We start from the raw sequence: 17,577 nt of genomic DNA, 5'->3' as shown, positions 1-17,577 counted from the left end.
TAATATCTTATCTTTATAATTTTATAGATTTTTTCCAGTCCTTGAAAAGCATCCTTACCAATCCCCTATATGTTATATTACTGTTTTCATCATTGCTACTGGCCAGCAGCCATATTGGTGCTATTACTTATGTCTTCAAATACATAGAGCAACAGTATGGTCAGTCAGCATCTGAGGCTAACATTTTTCTTGGTAAGACACGTTATTTATGTTTGTTTGATAAGCTATATACTACCAAGTAATTGAGTTTCAAGTGACATTTCGTTGTGAAGGCAATTTTATATTTTAGTAAGTATAATTTCTAATTATTTTTTTGCAAATCTTGTTGAATTTGTCTGTCTCATGGTGTCATCATTGTTCTGCATTTGAAGTCACATATCATGCTATTTTTGAGAAGATGAATTCCTAGAAGAAAAGTTGCACGTGAATGAACTATTTAGATATAGTATCTGCATAATTGAATTTTATAGTTTAGTGTTGAGATCCTGAGACAAATCCTTTTGTAATGTAATCATAATTTCATAATTCATTGACTTTAAATCAGAACTCAGCTACCTACAAAAAATAGGAAAGAGAAAACAAACACATCATTGATGTCTACATAATTCAAACAAGTATCATATTTTATGAGTTATTTTGCTATATCTGTTTCCAGTGACATATTGAGACTTGCTTTTGAAGAAAAGGTTTTCTTATATAATTCTTCCCTCACCACCAGTATAAAATGAGATTACTATTATTTTATTTATTTTTGGAAAGGGAGAGAGAGAGCAGAGTTAGGGAGAGGAGCAGAGAGAGAGAGAGAGAAAGAGAATCTTAAGCAGTCTTCATGCTCAGTGCAGAGCCCAACACAGGGCTCAATCCCTCGACCTTGGGGTCATGACCTGAGCTGAAATCAAGAGTCAGACCTCAACTGACTGAACCACCCACGTGCCCCAATATGAGATTTTTAAGAGCAGTACATTACCTAGTACAGTACTCAGCACATTGTAGAAACTCAGTAAATATTTGATAAATTAAACTGAACGTCTCAAGTGGCATGTGAGTGGTCATAAATAAACAAGAAAATGATAATTCTGTTCAATACTTTTATTGAACTTAAGGTAAAAGTTTAAATGGTAAAAGTTGAGTTTGACTCCCAGTAAGGTTCCCAGCCTGAATTATGTTGTTGTTGTTGTTGTTGTTGTTGTTGTTGTTGTTGTTTGTTATTGTTAGAGGGATCTTTACCTTTAATAACTCTTGCAGGACAATGACATGGAAAAGTTATAATAAGGGTCATTTTTAATACCATATTTAGGCCTATTTATCATTTTAGGGTATATGTGTGTTGGGATGAATAAAGAAGAGATATTAATTCTAGTATTTAATTTTGAAGTGATAGACAAATTTAGAATGAGTTTTTAAGGATTGGAACTCTTCATTTTGAGGAGGTGTAAAGGATTTAAATAGTAGAATGCAAGTCTCATAGGCAGGTGATATTTTGTTGCTGTTTTCCAGAAGAAGAAACTCCCTCATAGAAACCATCTGTTCAGATATTCAAATATTCTCAGTCCCCGACTTTTGCTATAGGGGGACCCAAATCCCCAGCACTAGCATCAAGAAGTTATTTTTGTTTCTCCCATGTGGTACACTGGGTCTCCTACCTCCATGCAGGGCTATCGGCTTTCTACTTAAGTCGTAAGATGGGATACATTTGGTTGATGTACTCTGTGTTTCATATTATAACACATTTCAGAATAACCATATTTATATAACAACAATTTTTTTCTCTTATTTCTAGGAACCATAACCTTACCAACTGTTGCAACTGGAATATTTACAGGAGGATATATCATTAAAAAATTCAAACTTAGCTTGCTTGGAATTGCCAAATTATCATTTTATACCAGTGCATTGGCCCTCATATTTCAACAATTCAACTTTGCAGTAATTTGTGAAAGCAAATCAGTTGCTGGCCTAACATTGACCTATGATGGGTTTGTATATGTCAATATATTAATTGCACAATGTATAAACTATACAATGTAAAAGACTATAAGTAAAACAGGGAAGATAACAATCTTAGATAAACTTTTTTAATTGAAATTTCAATTTACAAATTCTTAAAACCTCCACTTCCTAAAATCTCAAAAAGTTCTCCTTTTATTCCTTCCTAAAAGAAAAACTACATAAGTTGTAATAATAATAGTTATCTTTTGGGGCTTGTTTATAATGACTGACAGGTACTTTTACCCCCATTTTATAGATAGGGAAAGCAGGGTGTAGAGAAATACACATATTACAAGACTAGCAATGTTAAGATTCTGACTTAAATTGGAGAGTTTTGACTCCAAAACTTTTAGTCTTAACCACTACAATTTTGGATGCATTATAAGAGGAATATAAATAACATTTTCCAAAAGTGACTGAAAAATTCTTATCTACAGTTAACTGTAATGTTTAACAACTATCTATTTTATTTTAAAGTGATAGACAAATTTAGAATGAGTTTTTAAGGATTGGAACTCTTCATTTTGAGGAGGTGTAAAGGATTTAAATAGTAGAATGCAAGTCTCATAGGCAGGTGATATTTTGTTGCTGTTTTCCAGAAGAAGAAACTCCCTCATAGAAACCATCTGTTCAGATATTCAAATATTCTCAGTCCCCGACTTTTGCTATAGGGGGACCCAAATCCCCAGCACTAGCATCAAGAAGTTATTTTTGTTTCTCCCATGTGGTACACTGGGTCTCCTACCTCCGTGCAGGGCTATCGGCTTTCTACTTAAGTCGTAGACTTTCTACTTAAGTCTACTTCCTTACATTGTATTGAATTCTCCTTTTCTGCAAGCTAATACTGTTTCTTATGATATTATCTTTATTAGCAGTAGAATTAATAAATATCCTATATATGATTGTATATTAGACCCTGGAAAACCTTTACTTTGTAGTATTATCAAGTATTGTGAAGTATTCCCAGTACGCCAGTCTCTACCCCAAATTAGGGGCACGATTCTGGAGTAGATTTCTTATAATCTCCAGAATATAGCCAAGAATTTAAGCTTGGAAAGGTTCACATTCAGACAACAAGGAAAGATCTTTGGATTATGCTTGTATAACTATGCTACGTAGTGCTGTTTATTGTTGGCTCTGAGCTTCTAAAGTCTCGATCTCATGAGGTGTCAGTTTGAACGTGTCAAATTTCCCCACAACTGCTTACCTAAACACCATCCTATTCTTAGATACTTGTCAACCTGGTCTTGAATTATCTCTCTGCTTCCTCCTAATCCTGACTGTTGGTAATTACTCCTATCCACCCAGCATTACCCACTCCAGTAAATACAGAGTACTTAGAACTTTGATTTTTTTTTTTTTATTCCAAGCTAGTTAACATATAGTATAATAATGGTTTCAGGAGTAGAATTTAGTGATTTATCACTTACATGTAGCACCCAATGCTCGTCAGAGTAAGTTGGACCCCCCTAATGCCTATTCACCCATTTAGCCCATCCCCCTACCCAACACCCCCTCCAGCAACCCTCAGTTTGTTCTCTGTATTTAAAAGTCTCTTGTGGTTTGCCTCCCTCTCTGTTTGTATCTTATTTTTCCTTCCCTTCCCCTATGTTAAACTGTTTTGCTTTTTAAATTTCACATGAGTGAAATCATACGATATTTGTCTTTCTGTGACTGATGTATTTCACTCATCATAATACATTCTAGAACATTGAACTTTTGAGGTAAAAGAACCTTAGAGGGGCACCTGGGAGGCTCAGTCGGTTAAGCGTCCGACTTCAGCCCAGGTTGTGATCCCATGCTTTGTGGGTTTCAGCCCTGCATCGGGCTCTGTGCTGACAGCTCATAGCCTGGACCCTGGTTTGGATTCTGTGTGTCCCTCTCTCTCTGCCCGCCCCCCCACTCTGTCTCTCAAAATAAATAAACACTTAAAAAATATTTTAAAAAAAGAACCTTAGAGATCATGAAGCTCAAACCTCTTAAATCCTCTTAATTTATTAGTTGAGACCCAGAGGAACCATAACTTATTTGAAGTCACACAATGACTCCAGACTGATGCTATATCACATCAGTAGTTCTAAGGGCTCCCAAGTTGTCAGATATGCATTAGCCTAAAGCCAGTTTCCTAAAAGCATGTATACTAACTGTGCTATCTATTCAAAAGAAAGCAGCTAGAATTGTGTGGGATTATTTTCCTTCAGTAATTTTACTGAGTGCCTCCTTAAAGATCAAGAAGATTTATAGGATACATCGCTGCCTTCATGAAAATCATAGTTTAATCATAGTAAATAATAGAATAGATATATTCAACATTTATGAAGTGCTAGTAACAGAACTAACTTTTTAAAATATAAATAAGTGCAGAGTTTCTTTGAATGTGGCCTGAGGGTCAATAGGAGTCCCTGAGACCTTATTGAAGTCTCAGCAGATTCTAAACTATTTTTATAATAATACCAGAATGGTATTTGTCTTTCTTATTCTCATTTTCTCATGAGTGTAAAGTGATATTTTCAAAGGCTACAATAATGTAATGATAACATCAGTCTGGTGGCTAATGATGTGTGCTTGTGTATTCTCATGTATTAAACATTTGTAGTATTAATTTCTAATTAGAGTCTATATATACCAATACCAATACATATAACCCACTTGAACAAAAAATCTTTGGGGTCCTCAATACTATGAAGGGCTACTGAGAATAAAAACTTGAGAACTTCCTTATTATTTTTTTTTCCAAAAAGTCCCTATGCGATTGATGTTATTATCTCTGACTTACAAATGGCAAACTGTTTTAGGAAGAGTAGTCACAAGTATCTTATTCAAAGATAATTCATCAGTTCTCTGTTATCAAGATTTTTATAAAAACCAAAAGCATAATTTTAAAAATCTATAAGCAGAAAATTAAATTATACAAATAATCCATTTTATAATTTTAGCCATGTTATGAAATCATATCTTGTAAATACAACCATGTTTTATAGTCCATCATTTTAAAGCATGTTGTCATTGCATTTAAAAATTATATGGAGTTTTTCTTGTCTTTTTCGAGTGATTTTATTATTCTTGATTTTTAAAAATTGATCCTTAGGAGTTCTGCTTTGACCATAGTGAATTATTTTCTTATGTAGTTGAAATATAGATTTTAAAATTCAAACTAAGTAACACTAACAGATTCATGGGACTTTATAGTAAGCTGGGGAGAACCTTAGTTTATTGCCTTACTTGAAGAGAAACTGAGTCTGAGAAAAATGAAGTGACTTGTTTAATGAATAATTTCTTGGTAGGATCACAAAGATCTCCTATCTAAGTCTTATTGATCTTTTTTTTTTCTTTACGTTTTACTTTTTCTAGGTCATAAATTATGTCTGGGTGAAGATGGGGGTATGTGTTAAGTTAATAAGCAGTATTAAAATGCCATTTTTGCATCATCATTCATCAAATTTCTCTGGTTAAAGCCCAACTGTTTTCCTTGTTTCTCTTCTGCCCTCCCCTGCTTTCTCCTCCCCTGCCCTCCTCATCCTTCTCCCTCTCCCCTCGTGCCCTCCTCTCTTCCTCCCTTCCCTTTGCTTCCCTTTCCTACTCTACCCTTCCTTTCTCTTCTCTTCTCTCTTCCCTCCTTCTCCTATTTCTCCTTCTTCTTTCTCTCTCGCTCTCTTTTTGATATATGTCTACCTTATATTTCCAGAAATAATCCAGTGGCATCTCACATAAATGTACCACTTTCTTATTGCAACTCAGACTGCAATTGTGATGAAAGTCACTGGGAACCTGTCTGTGGAGCCAATGGAGTAACTTACATGTCACCTTGTCTAGCAGGTTGCAAATCTTCAAGTGGCAATAAAAAGTCTATAGTGAGTATTTGTTTTTACTTTCTCTTCTCTCCATGATCAAAATCATGTATTTGGTTTACCTATTACTTATCAAATCTTTCTGAAAGTGAAGTCTCCAGTAAAAAGATAAAAGAAAAAGACTCCCAGTATTGTCTGTCATTGTGATAGTTGTGGGGTTGTGTAAACAAAAACCTCCAATAAAATCCTGTTTGAAACACAAATGGGTTTTTCTGTTGCTTGAATTCTCATTGAGATTATTCCTACTTTCCCCCTTGAATTTATGAGAATATGACTGTCTGGAATTTAAATGCATTTAAGATCTCTAGGAAGCACTTCATTTGACTAATTAGATTCAATTAGGGTTACTTTATCCTCTACCCTTCAGAAGTTAGGGGAAAGTCCTGACCCAACAATTTGTCAGTACTTTCTGCCTTTCCAGTACAACAATCTATATGCAAAATTGCCTTTAGGCTCACCACCCTTTTGACTTTCCAAAAAATTAATCAAGGCTTCATGCTCACTTGACTATCCAATTCTTGGCTTCCAAATTTTCATATCTCCAAGGGCAGCACTTCTATCCAGTATAACTTAGTCATTTGCCTACCTATTCCAGACAACTTCCATAGAAATACCGTATCCTTCTTCATTTAAAATATTCCCTTCCATGCAAACTATGGGTTCTCCCTAATTCTCTGGGTTAATTTCCAGTAGTTGGGGATCAGATATTCTACTTACAATCTACTGAGTACTCACAAAGTTGGGAGCCATTTTCTTATCACCAACATTAGCAATATAATCAGCTTATGATCAATCATGGCCTCTTCCACACATTTCTGTCTTTGATTTTCAAACTTTTTCCATCTTTTCCTTGTCCATAACCCTACTAATTGTATTATTGAAGGGTATTGAGAATTTGAAGAATAAAGCACCCAGAGTCTTTGAAGCCAGGCCATAAATTAACATCCAAGGACTATACTTAAAAACCCCTATTTTATATTCATGGCTCTAGTGCTTTTCACTGAAAATGCATGTTTAATCCATGGTCCCACTTGGCCCCTTAGTGAAGGCCTGGAAGAGACATGATGTTAGAATCCTAAAGAGAACTCTGTATACTGTGGAGACATTTTCTTAATACTGGCATGACTATAACATTTGGGGACTACTGGGGAGTTCTTTTACCAAATCCTTAGTAAGAAATCATCCCTTCCTAATTACTCAAAATAATGTCCTTTGTACCTGAGTTTGGTTATATTGGTCAATAGGCTTGATACATAAAGGATTCCTCCATATTATTCCTAGTGAAAAAGTAAAGTTTGATCATCAGATAAGTACTGATTCAAATTCTCTTCCAATTCCTTCTTCAATAAATAGTCTAGAGTACTAAGAAGTTTAAGCTTAAGTGAATTGCTTTTTTTAGCCTAGCCTTAAAACAGGATTTATTTAAGCCACCTATATAAATAAACTGCCTGCCGAATCAAATCTCTAAAATCATTTGTTCCTAAGATTTCTTCCCCTGTGCTCTATTCATTAGGGTATTCTGTTGTGTTGAACCTCCCCGGTGATAACATCATCTATCCTCTAATCTGTCATTATGTTCTTGGATGTTGTGTTTGCTGTACAAAGTAGTTCCAGTATGCCTGCATAGTTCCTATTCCCCTAGATTCTGCCCCATTTCTAATGGGTAGCTCCAGGTTTTGCCCCCCACAAAACTATATTTTCTGGATTCTCTGAGTAGCCTCTCCCCAGAAGATGTTTCTGGCACTTAGTAGGATTGTTAAGGAGAGTAACTAGATGTTTTATAGAAAGTAAAATTGACTGGGAGAAAATTATTTAAAAGAATTTATATTAATGAGAAATTATTTACAGTTTCAAACATTAATTTTTCTATTTTTTTCTAATTTTTAAATTAGTAATGAGTTAAATGTTAATAGTGAATTGTTTTTTTTCTAGAGTAATAGAGGAAACAATTTTGCCTTTCATCTATTAAACAACTGTATGTTTTAAAAACTAAACATTTTAGCTTGATGGGTGAGACTTCTTTAGCTATAATGAAATGATTTATAACCCAGTCATAATTTACAAATATATTCTGTAATATCTCAACAACTATTTTTTAGGTGTTTTATAACTGTAGTTGTGTGGAAGTAACTGGTGTCCAGAACAAAAATAATTCAGTGAATTTGGGTGAATGCCCAAGAGACAATCATTGTACAAAAAAATTTTATATTTATGTACTGGTGCAAGTCTTGAATTATTTTTTCTCTTCATTGGGAAGCACCCCAACTATCATGCTGGTTTTTAAGTAAGTATGACTTTTTAATGCACTTTAATGTATATTTAGACAATAAACACACCTAATAATGTACATATTTTCCATAATATATTAGGAACATGAATTTATATTTTGTTACATTTTAATTTTCTAAGAATGCATTTTCTTAGGATTATTGTGATACTCCAATGCCATAATGAATGATAACAAGATTTCATATTTTCTCCTCTTATGAAGAATTTTGTGACATGGAGTGACTGAAAATCACTTCAATTCTGAAAAAAAAATCCATGTTGTGATTCTAAAAGAACTTCTAATTTTGAGATGCCTTACACCAGGATAAGCCTGTCAGAGTGAATCAACCATTGATTTAATCGAAAGAAAACATTTGGGAGCCAGACTGTGTAATGTAAACCATCTACAATATTCTGAAGTTTTCATATACCATCAAAATTGCTTTTGACTTGGTCTCTCAATTACCCTCATAGATAAGAAAAAAATATATGAGCAGAATTCATTCCTTTTTTCACTCATTAGACTAATACTTACACCATGCTTAAAGAATATTCCATGGTGAATAAAACAGATACACATTAGATTATTACAGGAAATAATGATGTAAGAAACATAAGTTTAAAAATATATACATAATTAGAAACTGTCATTAGTACTAGTAAGGAAAAAGAACAACATTAAAGAAAATAAAGAGGAAAACCTAATTGAGGATTGAAGTGAAGAGCAGTGAGAAGAGGACTCAGAGACTTCTCAAAAAAAGCAACATTGAATCCTAAAGTCTAAAGAATAGGTTAACATTAGCCAAATGAAGAACTTTATAGAAAAAGAGCATCAGTGCCAATTCTTCCAGACCAGAAAGAACTGGAGTGTTTGAGTTGGTTGGAACATCATGAGTGAGAGGTCTATGACATAAGATAAGATTGGAGAGTTAGGAAGGGAGAAGATCACACAGACCATGTTGATGAGGTTAATTGTTCAGTTACCTAAAACTGAAAACATATTAAAACTTGCATGCATATCTCAAAAATATACAGGTGTAAATATGGTAACCTGGGTTAACATCCAAATTATACTTTTAGGACCTAGGTAGTTAACCACAAGTTCACTGTCAGCCAACAACATGACATGGAAGGGAAAGAAAACAAATGTGATAAGTTGTGTTAAAATGAATATACATGAGCAGACAGAGTCTATAATTGTTTAAATTTTATTCTTACTCCAAATCTTGTTAAATTATTTATGCTAATTTATTCTACAGCTATGTCTCCACCTTAATATAAAATGTCTACTCAAAAACAGAACTCTTCCATATTTGCCAAATTACACATTAATTATCAGAAAAAAAAAAACTCCCTCAAAATTCTGCATTAGCTTTATCTAAGTCTTAGCTTTTTTTAAAAAAATGTTTTAGTACTTTATTTTTTATTTTTTTTAAAATGTTTATTTATTTTGCAGAGAGAGAAAGAGCAGGGGGAGGGGCAGAGAGAGAGGGAGACACAGAATCTGAAGCAGGCTCCAGGCGCTGAGCTGTCAGCACAGAGCCTGATGCGGGGCTCTAACCCACGAACCATGAGATCATGACCTGAGCTGAAGTCGGACACTTAACTGACTGAGCCACCCAGGTGCCCCTAAGTCTTAGTTAGCTTTTTAATTTAAAATATTTGCAGAGTGAATAGAGGGTTTTAGAGAACACTGTTTCATCATTGATGACATTTATATTTTACCTTATTAAGTGGTTAAGATAAACATTACCATCAAAAACATTTACTGATCTCTCACCAGCCTTTAATTTTAATGAAAGAAAACTTTTGTGAAGCAGACTATAGAATAAAAATATGAACTTCAGTCTATTAATGATTTTCCAATGCTTACATCATAAGGCTATTATTAAAACTAGACTAAGCAGGAATGATGATACTCACTCATTCATTATATTCATTTTATGTGTCAGACACAATTCTAGGAGCTGAGACAGAACTATGAACATAAGTGATAAAGGCTCCTCTTTTACTAGCTTCCAGTGAGGGTGAAAGACTGGATGAGCATAAAAGAAGAAACAATAAATAAGCAAGTAAATATGTAAAATAGAAGTATTAAGCACTAGGAAGAAAAATAACTCAGACTAAGAATATAGAAGTGGGGCAAATAAATGATAATAATTCAAATATTGTGCATTGGAAGTCACTTGATAAGAGAGCACAATAAAAAATGAGGGTATAAGCTATGCTGATCTGGGTACAAGTGAAGAGCATGGTCCAGATAAAACATACCCTGTGGGTCACAGAAACAACTTTGGAATTTATTCTAATTGTATTAAGAAGCCAGCAGAGCCATTAGGCATTAAAATTATACACCTGACTTATCCAATTGTAAGATGACTCTGGCTGTTGTGTGGAGATCAAGTTTTTGGGACTCAAGGATGGAATCAGGGAGAATGGAAGGCTTTGATAGTTCTTCACAGGATGGGAATTTGATTGAGGATAGTGATGGTAAAGGAATTAGAAAGTGATATGAGTTTGTCTTTGATCTGTTTTTAAAACCAAGTCAATAGTATTTGCTGATGGATTGAATGTGGCATGTAAGAAGAAAAATTTAAGGATGATTTCAAGGTTCTGGCTCAGCTCTGAGAAGATGGTGGTACTTTCAACAAACTGAGGCAGACTAAGGAAGGGTAGTTGAAGATAGTGGATAAGCAAGAATTTGTTCTATCCCTGTAAGTCTGAGATGCCTATTGATGAAATATTGGAGCAGGAGACATTAAATTTGGAATGAATAACACAGAGATGTTATTTACAGTCTTGGCAATGTTGAGACCTTCTAAAGATTGAATACAGATAGAAATAAGATTTTAGAACCAAGACCCAGGCACTCTAATCTCATAAACCAAGAATAGGAGGAGAATCCATTGAAGGAAACTAGGAAAGAGATTCCATGAGGTTGGAGAGAAACCAAGAAGGTGTATCATGGCAGTTAAAGATTAGGGAGTAATTGTTGGATTTCATTATGTACTTGTCACTAGATTTAACAAAAGTAATGCATAAAGATGGGAGGAAAGAAGGGCTGTTTTGCAAAGAACCAATAGAAAATGCAAGAAGGGGAAGTGTAGATACTCAGGGAAAATCCTTCATATTAGTAATGTTATATAAAAAAGCAGAGAAGAGATGTGGTAAGTTAACAAGGGTGTGGTGTCAAGATTTCTGTTTATGTTAGATATTATAGCATGCTTGTGTACTGATGAGAATTATCCAGTAGAGTTTAAGGAAATTGATGGTACAGGAAAGAAAGGGAACATGACAGGGGAAGGTGAAAGGGGATATGAACAAGTGCATGGAGTTTATTCTATAACAGAAAGGAATGTCTTCTATGTGAGTAAAAAAAAAAGAGTTACATGTTTAGCTTTACTCATACAAGGGTATTGAAAGTCTGTTCTGATTGCTTCTACTTTTTCTGCTAAATAAAATGCAAGGTAATCAACTAAGAGAGAGGAGGAAAAAGAAGTGGCTTGAAATGAGATCAGAAAGTGGGAACTAATAATCTTTAAGGTTGGGAGAATAAACTGGGAAAGTGGGCTAGTAAAATACAGTAGGATTGTACCAGAGGCCCTTGGGGGTTGTACTTATGAATTTAAAATGAGCTTAGTCAGAATGTTTGAATGATTTCCTCAAGTCAGCACAGCTCTGGAGGGGTCTAATGAAAAAGGTAGGGGTTGGATGAAAGCATTTTTGCTTGCCTGGGACAATAATGGATGAGAGGGACATGAAGTTTAAGGTATATGAAAGGAAGGATGGTAATGAGAGAACATGGTAGGAAAGAAATGAGGTGGTGAAAACGGAGATGGGTGGGGACAAGGTGGAGGGTGGCAAGGTCCTGAAGAGCCCTGTGGGTCTGAACTTTGTTGGAGATGGTTTAGTGGATACAGTGAAGTTAAGAGGTGTTATGAAGAAGGGAGCTCAAAGCTGATAATTAGGGAAGTATGTACTGATTAGCATGACCATGCAGTGGGTGAGATAACCCCAAATGGGTGAAGAGGTCAAGAAACATGTAGGCCAGAGCTTTGAGAGGATGGTTTACATGGATTATTAAAATAACTATGAAGAGTGGCAGATATAGTTTTGGGAAAAAAATCACAGCCTAGTACTAAAATTGCCAAGGAATGATGGGGGGGGGGGCAGGGAGTGTTGTGCTAGTCCATAGATATTTCAGCAAGTTAGAGAATGATATATTAGAATGGCACAATACTTGAGGGAAGTTAGAGGACTTTCAGAGGAGGCACTAGAGTCTGCAGGTAGTAAAAAAATAAGTAAAGGAAAAGGCAAGAAGGACATCTATTCTTGAGGCCCAGTGAGACTGCAGGCTATGGGAGAAAAACAGCCCCCACTTGAAAGAGTTGCATAGAAAGAGAACCATCAGGGGGAAGCCAGGCTTTGTTAGAACAAGAAAGTGAAAACTTTCCTAAGAACATATGATCTAAAGATTTTCCTGGTAACAAGGGATATAATGGAAGAGTTTGAGTGCTGTAAGAACAAGAGACTGGGTGTGATTAAAGAATGAACTAAACCATGTCGGAACCCAGGGACTCAGGAATATGGAAACTGATACTAAGAGAGGTTACATGATTTCTCCAAGTCACTTATTCAATATGAACAACCATTATCTCCTTATTCAAGAACAAGAACTAGCATGGAATGTCATAGGAGACACTTAGACATCTGTTGAATGACTAAATCTGCTTATCTCTATGAACAAATACAGTCATCCAAACAGTTCAAATAAAAAAAAAAAACACCTTTGTATTAGTTAATCAAGTATTTCCATAGAAATATTCCATAGAAACAGTCAACTCCTCCCTATCCTGCCATTACTGCTGGATAATTCATTTCACTTGAAATGTATTAGGCTATCACAGGTATGGTAGTGTCATCATCTCATTGGACACAGAAAAATGGAATGGTGGAAAGAAATTTCTAAATGGAAGAGTGAGTTAATTTCTAAAAGAGAGGATACAAATGTGCTTGCTCCCTTTAAAATGCCATTTACATACATTAGACACTAGAATACACAGGAATCTTTTTTGACCCTCTTGGTTATATTCCATGGTTTATGAATCATATTAGTGAACTTTGCTTTTAGCAGAAATGACAGAAATAGGATGGTAAAAGAGTTCTTCTCCTCACACCAAGACCTCAATAAAAGCATCTGCTGTATCACGTGGCCTGTGTCAACTGAATGGGTCACAGGAGATCTGTTTCTTTGTAGGCATAATAAAGTCTGTTCCAATCACAAACTGATAGGATTTCAAAGGATCAAATGTGAAAATGCTAAACTGTCTTGAAATCTCAACATATTGAAAAATAAGAGAATAATAATTATTATCACTCATATGTTCCCGTTTTAAAACAACTGAAAGACAACTTGAAATGTCAGCCATTCACTTGAGGGTTTTCATTTGATCATGAAGAACAATGCCACTGAGTGTTTGTTTGTTTGTTTGTTTGTTTATGAAAGAGTAAATAGGGGCAGAGAGAGAGAGGAAGGGAGGGAGGAAGGGAGGGGAAGAATCTTAAGCAGGCTCCATGCTCACCATGGAGCCTGATGCGGGGCTTGATCTCATGACCCTGGGGTCACGACCTGAGCTGAAATCAAGAGTCAGATGCTTAACTCACTGAGCCACCCAGGAGCCCCAAGAAATGTTTAAGTATTGAACTTGGTTTGGTATTTTGGAGATGTTTAATGTTTCTTTGCCCTTATTTTATTTCAGAAATGTTCAACCTCAGCTGAAATCCCTTGCAGTGGGTTTCCATTCACTAACTATACGAGCATTAGGTATGCTAAATATAGAGATTAAAAATTTAAGATACAAATTTTCATGCCAAAGCTCACAGACTGAATATAATTAATTTCCAATTATAAGAAATGTTTAGAAGTTACAATTCAAAATAATTTCTATTTTTGTTGTAAATAAAAAATGAGAGGAAAACTAAGTAACTTAAAAGAGAATTTCTTTTTTTCTTAATATATGAAATTTATTGTCAAGTTGGTTTCCATACAACACCCAGTGCTCATCCCAAAAGGTGCCCTCCTCAATACCCATCACCCACCCTCCCCTCCCTCCCACCCCCCATCAACCCTCAGTTTGTTCTCAGTTTTTAACAGTCTCTTATGCTTTGGCTCTCTGCCACTCTAACCTCTTTTTTTTTTTTCCTTCCCCTCCCCCATGGGTTTCTGTTAAGTTTCTCAGGATCCACATAAGAATGAAACCATATGGTATCTGTCTTTCTCTGTATGGCTTATTTCACTTAGCATCACACTCTCCAGTTCCATCCACGTTGCTACAAAGGGCCATATTTCACTCTTTCTCATTGCCACGTAGTATTCCATTGTGTATATAAACCACAATTTCTTTATCCATTCATCAGTTGATGGACATTTAGGCTCTTTCCATAATTTGGCTATTGTTGAGAGTGCTTCTATAAACATTGGGGTACAAGTGCCCCTCTGCATCAGTACTCCTGTATCCCTTGGATAAATTCCTAGCAGTGCTATTGCTGGGCCATAGGGTAGGTCTATTTTTAATTTTCTGAGGAACCTCCACACTGCTTTCCAGAGCGGCTGCACCAATTTGCATTCCCACCAACAGTGCAAGAGGGTTCCCGTTTCTCCACATCCTCTCCAGCATCTATAGTCTCCTGATTTGTCCATTTTGGCCACTCTGACTGGCGTGAGGTGATATCTGAGTGTGGTTTTGATTTGTATTTCCCTGATAAGGAGCGACGTTGAACATCTTTTCATGTGCCCGTTGGCCATCCAGATGTCTTCTTTAGAGAAGTGTCTATTCATGTTTTCTGCCCATTTCTTCACTGGGTTATTTGTTTTTTGGGTGTGGAGTTTGGTGAGCTCTTTCCAGACTTTAGCCTCTACTACAAAGCTGTAATCATCAAGACAGCATGGTATTGGCACAAAAACAGACACATAGACCAATGGAATAGAATAGAAACCCCAGAACTAGACCCACAAACATATGGCCAACTCGTCTTTGACAAAGCAGGAAAGAACATCCAATGGAAAAAAGACAGTCTCTTTAACAAATGGTGCTGGGAGAACTGGACAGCAACATGCAGAAGGTTGAAACTAGACCACTTTCTCACACCATTCACAAAAATAAACTCAAAATGGATAAAGGACCTGAATGTGAGACAGGAAACCATCAAAAGCTTAGAGGAGAAAGCAGGAAAAGACCTCTCCGACCTCAGCCGTAGCAATCTCTTACTCGACAGATCCCCAAAGGCAAGGGAATTAAAAGCAAAAGTGAATTACTGGGACCTTATGAAGATAAAAAGCTTCTGCACAGCAAAGGAAACAACCAACAAAACTAAAAGGCAACCAACGGAATGGGAAAAGATATTTCCAAATGACATATCGGACAAAGGGCTAGTATCCAAAATCTATTAAAAGAGAATTTGATTGTTCATTCTAGTTAATGTCAAGGTTTAACTAGAACAAAGAGTCATCATATTTGTTTTACACTCTTTTTAACACAAAGATAAGTGATCCTCCAAGTTTCTCTACTTTTAGAATTAAGAATATTACTTCCCATAGGCAAAGTGGAGGGCCTTCCTTCTACACAAAGACGTTAATGCCCAAAACAGCTTGGAAGTACTGGGTATCCGGTCAGGCTGAGATTGTGTGAAACAACAGGAGCAGACTTTTTGCTGTGCCTCTTCTCTAAGGCTGGGGACCCTAACCTTTATCAGAAGTTAAAAATGAGAGAGGAAATGGGAACTAAATGGTAGGACTGAACATCTGGGACTAAAGGAGTGTTCTGAACGAAAGAAAGCTCAGGACGTAATGTTTTATGTTGTTAAAGAGTAGGGCTGTAGACTCCAGAGGTTAGAGTCCTATTTCTAAATATTCGAATGAGGTGATTAGTACAAGATATAGGATATCGCCCTTTTTCCCTTGTTGTCATTTGCCATTTATACCACACAGATTTCCCTTGCTAGCTCACCAACTCCTAACTTAACTCCTGTGCAAGCCCCTTTGTAAGATGTATTAACATAGTATGCTTATTCCTGGGAAGTAGGAAAAGAGCACCATTCCTGTAGGGATTGGGGTAGAAGACTGACCAGGCCTGGAGGCAGCCACTGATGGCAGAAGGAAAAGTAAGCGAGAGGGGCCAGTCCCTGGGATCTGTGCAAGCAAAAGGAAGAAACATAACTCTATGGCTAATTGCACTGGAGAAGTTGTACAGGAAGTATATTTGAGAAGGCCACAGATCCTTAAAGGTAGAAAGAGGAAATACAAAACATATGGAGAGAAGAAGATGGAGGTGCTGCAGGATTCCACTTAGTTCTCGACCCAGCCTTCCTTCTGTTCTTCTCTAATCTCACAGCTCTGTCTGTCCTAGAAGCTTCCTGCCTCCAGATATGATGGAGATGCCCCACTCCTAGAAGCTAAGCCATAGAAGCTAGCAGATGAAATAGAATGTGGAAGCAAGCACTCCTCCTTAGATTCTGAAATAAGATTGAGACTAGAGGAAATTATTCTAATGCCATAAAACAGAAAGCAAGGAATTTTACCATCCTAATTAAGCACATTATTTTGATGTGTCCAATATATGGTGCAATAGAACCTAACTGCTTTTATGGGGAGAAAAAAAGTGCATCCTGAGTAGTGAACTTTCACAAATAATTTTCTTGAATACAAAATATGTGTAAATTGTGAGGAGTCCATAGAGAATCATTAAACTGAAAAGGATAATCAAAAAATAGATAATTTGAAGTTTTAAAATTCTAGTAATGACTTAAGACCAAGGTTGTTACCTAAAACATTTAATGCATTAAGTTTGGTCAGTTTGGTCAGACTGGTGGTATTATATGGGGAAAATAAATTATTGGCATGCATTTTTCATTTTTCAAAGGGTGGCTGTGATTTGTGGAAAGCTGCAAATTTTTCACCCATTTTCTCAGTACCAGTTTTCCTCAGATATGTTTAGCCCAGACACCAGACTTTTGTCATCTCCAATTTTTCACTCTCAGAAAATTGAGACTAATTAAAAGTAAATGGAATTAATAAAATTTGTGAAATATGAATCACTACCACTTTTATGTAACAAAATAAAAATTGTCAGCCACTCATCAAAATACAAAAAGAACAAAGTAAAAACATGGCCACTTCAGTTCCACCATATGCAATATAGATCTCTACTGGCATGTCCCTAAAATTTTATTCAAATTACTAGTCCTTTGAACTAGGAATTTATCTCAGAGTTTATTAAAATAGCAGTAGGAATAGATGGGCACTTCTTCTATAAGGCAGCATATGTATTTCTAAAAAGCTTTACATTCTGTAAAACTGTACACTACAAATAAAACCTGGGTTAGGCACAGACCACTAGACACCTAGGCATCATTTTCATCAGAACATTAACAGAAACAAAATTCAGCCACCAGCCCTAACTTGAACAGCCCATGC

At 35.9% G+C, this 17,577-nt stretch overlaps 1 protein-coding gene across 2 annotated transcripts in view; it reads left to right on the top strand.

Annotated features, from left to right (window-relative positions):
- Positions 1-17,577, top strand: part of SLCO1B3 (solute carrier organic anion transporter family member 1B3) — a 72,981-nt gene that overhangs the window by 43,694 nt on the left and 11,710 nt on the right. For both annotated transcript variants that reach the window (XM_019452149.2, XM_053894587.1), the window contains 5 exons: positions 28-192; positions 1,781-1,976; positions 5,675-5,840; positions 7,937-8,121; positions 13,865-13,929. In XM_019452149.2, coding sequence (XP_019307694.2) covers positions 28-192; positions 1,781-1,976; positions 5,675-5,840; positions 7,937-8,121; positions 13,865-13,929 — 777 coding nt within the window. The remainder of the gene's footprint in view (positions 1-27; positions 193-1,780; positions 1,977-5,674; positions 5,841-7,936; positions 8,122-13,864; positions 13,930-17,577) is intronic.

The sequence above is a fragment of the Panthera pardus genome, unplaced genomic scaffold (genome assembly GCF_024362965.1).
Source record: "Panthera pardus isolate Hobbes unplaced genomic scaffold, ASM2436296v1 HiC_scaffold_6, whole genome shotgun sequence".
Taxonomy (NCBI): Eukaryota; Metazoa; Chordata; class Mammalia; order Carnivora; family Felidae; genus Panthera; species Panthera pardus.
Note: the sequence above shows the minus strand (reverse complement) of the source record. Positions and strands in the feature narration are given on the sequence as shown.